Source organism: Alternaria novae-zelandiae, assembly GCF_023758075.1.
Source record: "Alternaria novae-zelandiae strain BMP 2774 chromosome Unknown scaffold_1, whole genome shotgun sequence".
NCBI classification, from domain to species: domain Eukaryota; kingdom Fungi; phylum Ascomycota; class Dothideomycetes; order Pleosporales; family Pleosporaceae; genus Alternaria; species Alternaria novae-zelandiae.
The window spans coordinates 727216-739455 of NW_026056961.1; the positions used below are offsets into that span (position 1 = coordinate 727216).

The window sequence follows — 12240 nt, forward strand, 5'->3', positions numbered from 1 at the left end:
CTCACGTGCATGCACCTCTCACACGTTGCAACACACAATCACTCTTGTTGTCACCCTGCGCGACCCACCCTTGAAGAAACACCATCGTACGGATTCGGGAATTAGAGTCGTGTAGCCAGTGCGAATATGGCGCTCGGCACCAGCGGACCTGTGCAAGGAGCGCCCTTCTGCTCCGAGCTTCGCTCCTCATTTTCGGCCCCCAGAATGCCATCCTCATCGGATCCCGTCTGGCGCCAAAAGCTATCGCTAGTGATGATGGGCTGCAGGCCATTACTCTGTGCAAGGTAACGAGCTAACTTTATGCGGCCTCAGAAGTAACCATGTCAGCAACCGCCATGGATGCGATTCTCTACTTGTCTTCAGGCCTCTGGGTTGGATAATATCCCGCGTCACTTGCATCTGTCCGGCTTTTCTCATCATGTGGATTGAATGCGATACCACGTCTTGGAAATCTACCCGGTCTCACTGCGACCCTGGCTTCTGTGGCGGCCTTTCGCCGTTGAGCTGTGCCGGTCGTATTGCTTGAAGAAGGTCTAGGCAATCTGAGTATACTTCAATGCTGCGACCAAGCCCGGGCGTTCGTCATTCGGCAGGCGGTCAGGTAGATCTATGCCTTCGGCTTGGTTGTTCTGCTTCCGGCCTGATGTTTACATACCCTGGCACACAGGATTACTGGCCAAGCTTGGCTGCTGCCAGCCTCGCCAAAGGATTTGTTCCCACCGTCATATGCAGGTCGGCAGCTAGCTTCGTCATCGTCTTATAGCTATCCGTTCCTGCTTGCTTCCTTCCCTCTTTCGAGCCTCCAGCCCATCTTTCGTCGCAAGGTATGTGATGCCCCCATTGGTACCCTACATAGTCGCTCCTGATCCTCCCCTTACTTCAATCCGCACCTTGCCTAGTGCCGCGCTTGACACTGTATGGTACTTTCTCAGTCAAGATAGCTTTTTGGTCACTCCAAGCATATCACATCACGTGTCTAACCTGTTCGTCCAGCTCCAAGCCGTGTGCCACTCGTTCAGCCGGCGTAGCAGTCTTTCGCTTCAAGATGCGCAGTCATTGGTCCCTTCTGCTGGCTTTTACAAGCATAGCTGTCGCGCAAGGTGGTGGATATGGTGATGCCAACAGTACTTCACTGCCTGCATACGACACCCCACCCACAGAAGCCTATCCCACAGACGATTATCCGACAGAGACCTATCCCGCTTATCCGACAGAGACCTATCCCGCTTATCCAACAGAGGTAACCACCTCAACGGAGGAATCAACCACGTCTAGTGGATACGACGCGCCTCCTCCTCCTCCACCATCAAAGCCACCACCACCTCCGCCACCTCCATCGCATCCACCACCACCCCCTGGACCGTCCCCCCCAAAGACCGAAACAGAAACCGAAACAGAAACCGAAACAGAGACTGAGACAGAGACTGAAATTAAAACGAAAACGGTCACAGTCACAGAGGTATGGTCATTCTTAAGTTGCCCCTGACTGTTGCTGACTATCAAAGACTGAGCACGAAACTGAGACTGAGCACGAAACTGTTACTTCGTCCGAATACTGTTCTGTTCCGCAGCCCATTACTGTGACTCATGTCAACAATTCTACTATCACAAAGACTGATTATGATACTGTGACGGGGCCTACGACAACCGTCAACAACACAATCACAGAATATACTACGAAGACCATAATCTCAACGGTAGTGACTCTCGTACCAACTACCGATCTCATCACGACCACGGCAACGACAACTGACATCACTACCCAAACTGACGTTTCTACGACGGTCAGCATCTCAACATCGACCTACATCTCGACTACTACCTACCTTACTACAATCTATGAGAGTATCACTGAAACACGTAAGTTGCTCATCCCCTCGATGCGACCTGCCAATCTTAATCCCATGAACGACTGCCTCGTTCTCATGTATCCCGTCTTTATTTTTATATCTGCTTAAGCGGTGTACAAAGCACATGCTGATTGTTGCACAGTGCCTGGGACTACATCTGTCAGGACCGAGACGGTGGTCTCGACAACAACAGGAACGCTCACTCTTACCGACCTCATCTCTGTGACAACAACCGTCCCTGGACCGACCGTCTCTGTTCCAGGTCCTACTCAGACCACAGTGGAAACCGTCTCGGTTCCCGGACCCATTCAGACTTCGGTTCAGACAGTGTCGGTCCCTGGTCCAATTGAGACTATCATCAGCTTCACGCCAACAACGACAACAGAAGTGATCAGCGTGACCACAACGTCTCTGACGACGAGCGTGTCTACATCCGTGTCAACTTCAACGTCAACACAATTCATTGTATCAACCCTGACCCTGTCTGGCACTACGAGTGTTACTACTGAGACCGTCTTTTCCGAGATATTCATCACGACTACGTTTACGGAAACTCTTCCACAGACTGTTGTCGTGACATCGGATCGTACGATAGAGACCACTGTTCCGGTCACCATTCCGGTCACCATTCCGGGCCCCACAGAGACAGTTGAGGAGACAGTCACAGAAGTATCTACGCAGCTTAGCACTCTGACTCTACCACCCCAGGTCACCACAACTACGACGACGTTAGAAGGCGAGACTTCAACAATCACAACTCAAATTCCGCCTAGTACTGTGGTTTCAACGATCGTATCGACTCTAACTTTCCCGCAAGCCACGGTGACTTCTGTCAGCATATCGCCACCAGAGACCGTTGTGGAGACCTTTACACAGCCAGGCCAGATTACCACTACTACTTTAACGCTTCCCGGAGTCTCCTCAACGGTCACAACGCAGCTCCCCGCAAGTACGGTACTTTCCACTATCACTCTACCTGGCGAACTTACGACTACTACTGTTCAACTCCCCGGCACTACATCCGTGATAACTTCCCAGCTGCCAGCGAGTACAACTGTATCCACACTCACTTTGCCTGGTGAAGTAGTCACTTCTACGATTCAGCTTCCTGCAGAGACCTCGGTTGTTACAAGCCAGCTACCAGCCAGCACTATCCTCTCAACGATAACGCTACCTGCTGTCACTTCTACGATAGTGAGCCAACTACCAGGCAGCGTTACAACAAGTACTGTACTGTCAACTGTCACATTACCAGGATCGACAGTGTTGAGCACGATCTCTCTTCCTGGCTCCACCTCGGTAGCTACCGTGACGTTGCCTGCAACGACGTCCATTTCCACTGTTCTCATCACTCAGTCCTTCGTCACCACCCAGATCCAGCCTACTACCATTGTGGAAACATTGACCCCAAGTCCATCTTCCACCACGCCTGCATCAATCTCCTGCTCCAGCGAGTGCCAGATCGACGTCACCGCGACCAGATTAGAGTACCCTGGGGAGATCGTTACCGAGATCGTTCAGGTACCAACAGCCACTCTCACGATATATACGGATGATCAAAATAGGGATGTCAGCTCATCACTCTTCATCAACGCCTTACCTTCTCAAGCGCCGCCAACATTCACATGGGATTACTCGGGCGTGCCACTGACGTATCCTACGACCTACTTAGCCTACGAGACTTTTAGCCATCTGGAGGTCGAGGCGGTGGGTACGGCTTGTGTGATTGATACAGAAACCCTTGTGTTGTCGTCTCCTACACTCTATTCGTCCCTCATTGTACCTCTCGACTCCGTCCCCAATACAGCGTTCGTGGCGCCCACGGTAGTCGACTTCCTCAACAGCCAGCCGACCGTCATTGCCCAGCTTGGCCAGTCAATTGGTCCAGACGCATGTGACCCAGCCGATGGAAGTACAGTGAGCGGCATTTCATCTTCACTTGGAACTAACACCTATGTTTCCTCGGTTGCCGGCCTGAGTACATCGACGGTTCGAAGGCCGACTGCGCAATCTGTCGTTCTGCCATCTTCGGAAGCACCCTCAACAAGTGCAGTACCAACAACCACCGCTGCTCCTCCAAGCTCGCCGCCGCCACCTCCTCCACCAACCTCAAGTAGGCCTCCCCCTCCCCCTCCTTCTTCTAGTGCAATCCCAGCCCCTAGCAGCTCGCGACCTCCTCCGCCGCCACCCTCTAGCAGCGCTTCACCGCCACCACCACCGCCAAGCAGTACTCGAGTTCCACCTCCATCTTCGAGCCCGGCTCCACCTCCAAGTAGTGCGGCACCTGCACCGTCTAGCACAGTCCTTCCGTCTTCAAGCGCTGCACCACCACCGACAAGTATCGCGCCTCCATCAAGCAGTCCTGCTGACTCCGCGTCTGAAGGTCCATCGCCGTCCGCTCCTCCTCCTGAATCATCCGTGGTTCCGGAGCCCTCGACCGTTCCCGAGCCTTCTTCCTCACTGGAAGCACCCTCGTCTGCCCCTCCTTCCTCGTCGATCATCGTATCGAGCCTTACCTCGACGCGCTCTACTACTACCTCAGAAGACACGTCGTCTGCCCCAGAGCCGAGCCCAAGCTCGACTTCCGAGTTCCTTGGAGGCGCAGCACTTCCAACAGGTCACTTCGCGGGCATGTTGATTGGAGCAGCTGGCCTCGGATTGGGACTATTCTAATCGCGTAATGTGGAAGAGGGGCTAGCGTATACTTTTCAATGTCTGATGTTTAATGCACTAATGCATGATAATGGGATGATGCACATGTCTACGGAATGTGCAGGATGTAATGCTAGGTCTAATGCAAAATGCTTTGAGTCCATACCTGACACCCTCTTAATTGATTTCTCGCGGGCGCTCGATACAACACTCTGTGCAATGCAGAGTTCGTCTTCGTACCATTGTTGATCAGCCCAGCCGGTCGTGCCTGCGCAACCGTCCCATCACGGGCTCGCGGCGACTGCCCCACTTCGCTCCCGCCTTCCCACTGTCAACCAAGCAACCTTATCTCAGCCTTGCCTCAGATATCACCATCACGGCACAAGCAATATAGTACCCAAGCCTTCTAACCTCTAGATTACTCAACCTTCTCCACCATCGCAGCAGTACGACAAAGTGCATGCACAAGCTCGACGTCCAAGCCAAGCTTTTCCTGTTCAGCTGAACTGTTGAGCGCCATGGACAACGCCACCAGATGCGGACATGGGCCGATGACCACCCATTTTCCGGATGCGTAACGGACGGTCGCCGTTGCATGCGAGGCGGGCCGCGTGGTGTCGCCGGATGGGGAAGTACCGCCGATGCGACTGCTTGCGAGCTTGGGGGTGTGCCCAGCGTTGGCGGTACGCGATGGGCGCTTCGTTAAAGGAATGTGTATCGTTAAGTGCGGTAAAAGTTTTCATAATGCACTTGGGCTGATGCATGGTACTATCTAGGTCTTACAAGCATGTCTTGGCGGTACGTTTGCTTACTGATATTCATCTAGTCAAGTGCACTCGGGTCAGAGATGCATCGTTTGTGTAGGTTCTGCTGTTGACGAGCAACACAACTCCAGCCCACCAAGGGAAATGTTAGACATTCTGGATACTACATGAACGTCGGGTTGTCTACTCTTCATGCCTTCATCCTCACGTAGGCTGCGGATCTCTTCTGCGCTTTCCTTGTATATGGTGGCCTGGTCATTACAAGGTTGTACCCCGCCAATCATGCCGCCAAGGAACGACCCACGTGAACGACGCTTCCACCTTGCCGTCCATTCCATCGACCAAAGATTTGACACCATCGACACCTGGGCATCCAGTATCAATGACCGAAGCCGCGCTTATTACTACCCAACGACATTGCGATGAAGCAGGGCGAAACGAGCTACTCGCAGCTTCCTAGACCTCATTAATCCAGATGGTAAGAGATCCTCGCGATTGAGCGCGGGCCAGATTTTTTCCTACGAGTCGAGTTATGTTAGCGCAGGAATGGAGCGTAATCAAAACAATTCAACAATATCCCATCCTCTGCTACTCTTTGCCGGTCTTGACGGGCAGCTCGGAATGCACTTACATACATCCATACAGCGTGTATCCCGGGAACGGCTCGGCTGTTTGTCAGAGTGTCCGCCCGCCACCCGTCCCAACCTCCCGAGAACCAATATCTACATATCATCTACAATGATTGAATGTTTGCTCCAAACCCGAAGGTTTCAATTGGCTAGCCAATTCTGACTCCTAATCACGCCCTCATTCTTCTAAACTACACTCATCCCACACTCACATCCTTGCTCCGTACCTGCATGAACATGCGCATCGCATTCCCATTACGCATTGCGGCTCTGCTCGCACTGCCTTTTGTTTCCGCTCAAGATGATGCAAGCGCCTCAGTCATAGCCCGCAATGCGAACACCAGCTGCCCCGATATATTCCCCGGGCCAGTTAGTTTTAGCGATGTAGCAGGCCTGTTCACCCTCCAAGCCCACCCAGACCCAGTCGCAACAGAATCTATCCGTCAAACCCTCTCACTCTACGCACTCGCCATAGACGGCCGCAACTACGACATCCTCCGAAAAGTCTTCACCACCGATGCCCGCGCTAACTACTCGGATCCCATCGGCGTATTAAACGGTGTCCAAGCCATCATCGACAACCTAGCACCCGGTCTAAGCACTTTCGTATCTACCCAGCATCATCTTGGCACGCAGATGATTCATATTTGCGGTCCTAAAAGCGCTGTGTCTGTTACGTACTTTCAGGCTACGCATTGGTTTACTCCGTATACTGGCGTTCAGAATCCAGTGGATAATAGTAAGGTGCTGATCGATAAGGCTCAGTATCAAGATACGTGGGCGAAGCAGAAGGATGGGAGCTGGAAAATTGTTAATCGTAATTTGGTGCGGATGGTGAGTTGTGCAATATGTGTATTCGTGACAATTTCGCTTTTGCTGACGGTGTATGAAACAGGGTCCTGCTACGTTAGACGGCGGCTTTCCGACTTCGTGATCTGTAATAGAAAGATAGTCTTGTACGTTCGAACAGTAGGTTCGCCTTAAATCGGGGTAAGCGGCTTTATACTACACGTGAATATTCGAAGACTATATATCCAACTTCCTATGCATATCTCTCAAGTACTTCCGCAATCTTCTCCCGCACTCCCTGCTTGCCCTCGTACTTCTCCAAGAGCTTAGCAACAACATCTTCCCTCTTGTTACCACCAGCTTCTCTCAGAATCTCTGATTCGCGGGGTAGTCCGATCCACGCGTGCGGGTACTCGCGGTAGTCTTTTTCGCTAATGAGGGGCAACGGCCCTTCGCTACTGTCTCGGAAGAAAGCATCAACGTCGCGGTTCTTGACATCGTCGAGCGTGTTGGGTTTCCAGTTTGGTCGCTCCTTCTTGCGCTCTACGAGGCGTGCGGTCACGCCCTCGACGAAATCAGGGTGGGCCATGAAGCGGGAGGCGATGTCGTATTCTTTTTGAAATGTTTGCGCGATGGACCATTGGCGACCGACGCGCATTTGGCGGAGGGCTACGGCGACGGAGGTGGGTGACCGGCTGTGGATGGTCTGGATAGTCTTGTCGGCCCATGTCTGAATCTCTGAATCTTTGTGCCCTTTCTTGACGTCCTCAAGCGATGCCAAAATGTTCTGGATGCTAGGCATGTCCTCGTGGAAGACGGTGTCGATGACCTTGCGAAGTTCACCGGAGATGTGCGGTCGCTCGGCGGGTAGTCCAGTGCTGAATTCTTCAATTGTAGAGTTGATGATCTTGAAACGCTCGTCGAGCTTCATGTAGTCGGGGAATTGTAGTTCGGCAAGACGCGCCTCGAGTTGCTGGAGCGTGGAGGAGTGGATGTAGTGGGTCGCGATGCCGTGGTAGAAGGCGTCGACGCCCTTGAGTTGTTCGGATGTAAGGGCGAGGTAGGTGCCGAGAGCGCCTTCCATGCGAGGCAGGAAGAAGGACGCGCCGACGTCTGGGAAGAAGCCGATGGTCGTCTCGGGCATTGCGAAAAGGGTGTTCTCGGTCGCGATTCGGAAGGGAGCGTGTATCGAAAGTCCAACACCACCGCCCATTGTGATACCGTCCATGAAGGCGACATAGGGTTTCGAGTAGGTTGCGATGAGGTGATCCAGCTTGTATTCCAGCCCGAAGTAGTCTGAACTGTTTTGCTGTCCCTGGGGCCCTTCCTTATTCCACTTTGCCAGCGCTGCAACGTCTCCTCCAGCACAGAAGGCGCGACCGTTGCCCTTGATGATGACGACACCTGCTAGTTCTGACTTTGCCCATTCCTGCAACCTCGGTATGATCTTGCGGGCCATGGAGCCATTGAGCGAGTTCAGCTTCTTCGGTCGGTTGAGCTCGATGCTGCGGACGCCGTAGTTGTTGGTGAAGATGACATCGTCGGGGTCGTCGTCTTGCTGCGCTTTCAGGAGGTCTGCGGTGGGTGTGGCATACTACGCGATTGTTAGGTGTGAAGGCGTGGTGGGCTGGAGGGGTGCTGTACCTTTCTCGACCCGCTCATCCAGGCGGGATTTGTGACCTTGGCGCGCAATGGCATGGTATTTATCGTGCTTATCCGTGAGACGCTGCTCAGCGGCGTCCTTGTTAATGTGCGGAGAGACATGGCGATGTAGGTGAAGTGCGCGCCAATGATGCAACTTTCACAGTTTCCGCCGAACGAACCTCGGGTATTCGCGTAGGCGTATCGAGTGGTGTAGGCGTCAACAACGTCAATTGATGGCTTTTGAGGTAATGAAAGACACGGTAGATCCTCCAAAGGAACGCTGAATAGAGAATGATACAACGTCACCGGGAAATGTTCTCCGCCCGCAGTGCTCCATCGCTCCTTCTCAAAGTTGTCGAGCTCGGATCTCCCCCTCACATGATTGGCCGATGCGCTACCATATTGCGCTAAGAAAATGATTTGAGCCTCGCCATCTCGAGACACCACCGCCATCTCAAGCAATCGCATCCCCTCGCTTCTCTGCATCGTGTGATCGGGTCAATCATGTCGAGCTTTTCCAGAGTTTTCCTGCGCACCTCGCGCTCCGCCCTTCAGTACCAGCGTAATGTGTCGCCCGTGCAAAATGCTTTGGGCGCGCAGGGCACGATGAGGTGGATGAACGGCGTACGGAACTACGCCTCTTTCACACGAGACAAGCCCCACGTCAACATTGGTATGCATCCCGAGATAGTATACCTACGGCCATGCTAATAGATATCAGGTACCATTGGCCATGTTGACCACGGAAAGGTACAACGCCTCTCGCCCCGCCTCCCACGCTCATGACGACTGATACGCTATAGACTACCCTCACAGCCGCCATCACCAAGCGACAAGCAGAGAAGGGCTACGCCAAGTACCTCGAATACGGTTCCATCGACAAGGCCCCCGAAGAGAGAAAGCGTGGTATTACCATCTCGACCGCCCACATCGAGTACCAGACCGACAACCGCCACTATGCCCACGTCGACTGCCCCGGTCACGCCGATTACATCAAGAACATGATTACTGGAGCTGCCAACATGGACGGTGCTATCATCGTCGTCGCCGCCTCCGACGGTCAAATGCCCCAGACCCGTGAGCACTTGCTCCTCGCCCGTCAGGTCGGTGTCCAGAAGATCGTTGTCTTCGTAAACAAGGTCGATGCTGTCGACGACAAGGAGATGTTGGAGCTCGTCGAGATGGAGATGCGTGAGCTCCTCAGCAGCTACGGCTTCGAGGGTGACGAGACGCCCATCATCATGGGTTCCGCTCTCTGCGCCATCGAGGGCCGCCAGCCTGAGATTGGTGTCACCAAGGTTGATGAGCTTTTGGAGGCTGTCGATGCATGGATCCCCACTCCTCAGCGTGAGACTGAGAAGCCCTTCCTCATGGCTGTTGAGGATGTCTTCTCCATCGCCGGTCGCGGTACCGTCGTTTCTGGTCGTGTCGAGCGCGGTATCCTGAAGCGCGATGCCGAAGTCGAGCTTGTGGGCAAGGGTACTGCTCCCATCAAAACCAAGGTCACCGACATTGAGACCTTCAAGAAGTCGTGCGAGGAGTCGCGCGCAGGTGACAACTCCGGCCTTCTCCTCCGTGGAGTTAAGCGTGATGATGTCCGCCGCGGCATGGTTGTTTCCGTACCCGGACAGGTCAAGGCTCACAAGAAGTTCCTCGTCTCCATGTACGTCCTGAGCAAGGAGGAAGGTGGTCGTCACACTGGCTTCGGCGAGAACTACAGGCCACAAATGTTCATCCGAACCGCCGACGAGTCATGCGCGCTTCACTGGCCAGAGGGCACCGAGGACGCCCACGACAAGCAGGTTATGCCTGGTGACAACGTCGAGATGGTCTGCGAACTCCACCAGCCCCACGTCCTAGAGACTGGCCAACGGTTCAACATGCGCGAGGGTGGCCGAACTGTCGCTACTGGTCTGGTAACGCGTGTTCTTGAGTAAATTAATCAAACTCAATGGGCCCGAAGAAGAGGCGAGCGTCTTCCGGGGCAGATACCCCGAAGTCTTCCTTGTAACATAATTGTGTTGGACATACCCCCAGCTCTCCGCTTCTCGATTGACCTTCAATGTACTTTAGCAGCGCGCCAAAACGGATCTAGATGGGGGCGTTGAGTAACGATCAACATGGAACAATGTAATGACCTACCTTGACAATATCGTGCCTGCATCCCAGCTGAACAGTTACCAGGTCTTGCTTCAGAAGTTGTTGATTTGTCGTAACTCCGCTATTGGTCCGCGATGGAAAGCTTGGCATCCAGGTTCCCCCACTTGCCGATGCCAGTGAACGCGCTTTCTCCATCTTCAACCCCACCCTGATCACCACCAGTTGTACCGCACACCAGTTCGGTAGCCTTGGATCCCTTCATACTACGATGATGGCGTTCATGGAATGTGAATCAACGTGTGGCGGCTGGGCCTTACCTTTACGATACTGTACACTACATGCGGAAGCGGCCCATTTGATATCACTGCAGAGGCCGGACCGAATCTCTTACGCCCCTGATGCTGCGTCCCTCAGATCAGTCTACCTCACCGCTTTACCATCCGGGGAAGGCAGCACGTAGCCGCCAATTTCGGATGCGCTGTTAAATGCTTCCAAGGATAACCCAGAATCATCGTCGATATTGTCCCGGCATGCATACGCTGCATACGAGCAACATCGTCTTCTCAATCAGTCATGCGCCACGAACCGCTCGTATGGTTCGAGCACTGTACAAATGCGCGACCCATGATGAAGCTAGGCTTGCTTCCTGGCACAACGTCGCGTGCTCAGTGTCTGTCTTGGCTGGTTGAACAGCTCATGGCTGTCGAGCCAAATCAACGTTCAGAAACCGACAAAAGTCACGACTCATCTGATTTGCCTACATGATCAAGGCCATGAGCTATTTGGCCAATCTGCCAAGAAAGCAGTTCCAAGACGCTGTAAAGAATGAAGAGTTTCGCAACGGGAGTTTCGCAACGGGAGTTTCGCAACACTGGGCTTTCCAATGACCGGGTCGGGACCGGGTCTTCCGGATAACGACCGTACTACGATAAATGACGTGTGTTTCCATGGGACTAACGTCCTGACGTTGTTCGCAGGTGTTCCCTCTCACATCAGGTTGAGCTTTGCTCTCAGCGATTGCGCCTCTGCACCAGCACGTTCAAGAGTGCTAGCACCCATTGGTCAAGCTATACAAGATGGATGCGGCGACCCCGATGTATCTACCATGACTGGTGCGTTGAGCTGACCGGTAGCCTATCGAAATTGGAGGCCTCTTGTCTTCCACATCTCTAGGTCGAGTTGTAAACGATGGCTTACTTTAGGGACACTCCTATTTGTCGTCAGTGATTGGACCAAATGACGGATGCTCAACTCGGCCGAGGATCACAGTAGCTTCCGATACCAGCCCCATGGGGCATTCCAGTACAGTCTGATCCACGTCGGGAATCTGCACCTGAGAGGATATATCTGGCACCAGAAAAGACGCAAGGCTACTATTAACGACGATCAAGGTGTTCGAGCACTTAATCCCGTGGTCTGGATGGGAAGCTGAGGCCAGCCGTCCGACCAGCAGTTAGTCGGCCCTCTTCTAGATCCGTAATACGCGACGGCTCTCCCCCATGAACTGCTCGGCATGATCGGCTTTGTCAACATCCCCTGTGCCCACGAATCATTCATCGTATCATTCAGCCGCGGCACTCCAAGACTCTAGAGTAGATCGGGGCTGTCGTCATTGACCACCGGGTTACTACAGCACCGTATTTGCAGTAACGTCATTCGGAGACAAGGGCGGTTCGTGCTTGGTCCTGCTGGTGTGATATGCAGTTTTGCTGTTGAGGTTGGCTTCTGGTGTTCAGTAAAGCCATCTCGATACAGCACCCATATGCTTGCAGCTGTCGCTATTCGGTTATATACACATTTGAAGGTGCGACC

At 53.4% G+C, this 12240-nt stretch overlaps 2 protein-coding genes across 2 annotated transcripts; one reads left to right on the top strand and one right to left on the bottom strand.

Annotated features, from left to right (window-relative positions):
- Nucleotides 1-6937: 6937 nt before the first annotated feature.
- On the bottom strand, nucleotides 6938-8448 carry J4E88_000211 (uncharacterized protein; the record flags this gene model as incomplete). Its single annotated transcript, XM_049393890.1, has 2 exons — nucleotides 6938-8278; nucleotides 8329-8448. 2 exons carry the CDS (start codon nucleotides 8446-8448, stop codon nucleotides 6938-6940), a joined length of 1461 nt encoding a protein of 486 aa, XP_049259719.1.
- Nucleotides 8449-8832: 384 nt separating this feature from the next.
- TUF1 (translation elongation factor Tu) lies at nucleotides 8833-10265 on the top strand (the record flags this gene model as incomplete). The annotated part of the gene is made up of 3 exons (XM_049393891.1): nucleotides 8833-9001; nucleotides 9050-9078; nucleotides 9132-10265. The coding sequence occupies 3 exons, from the start codon at nucleotides 8833-8835 to the stop codon at nucleotides 10263-10265; spliced, it is 1332 nt and encodes a 443-aa protein (XP_049259720.1).
- Nucleotides 10266-12240: the final 1975 nt, after the last annotated feature.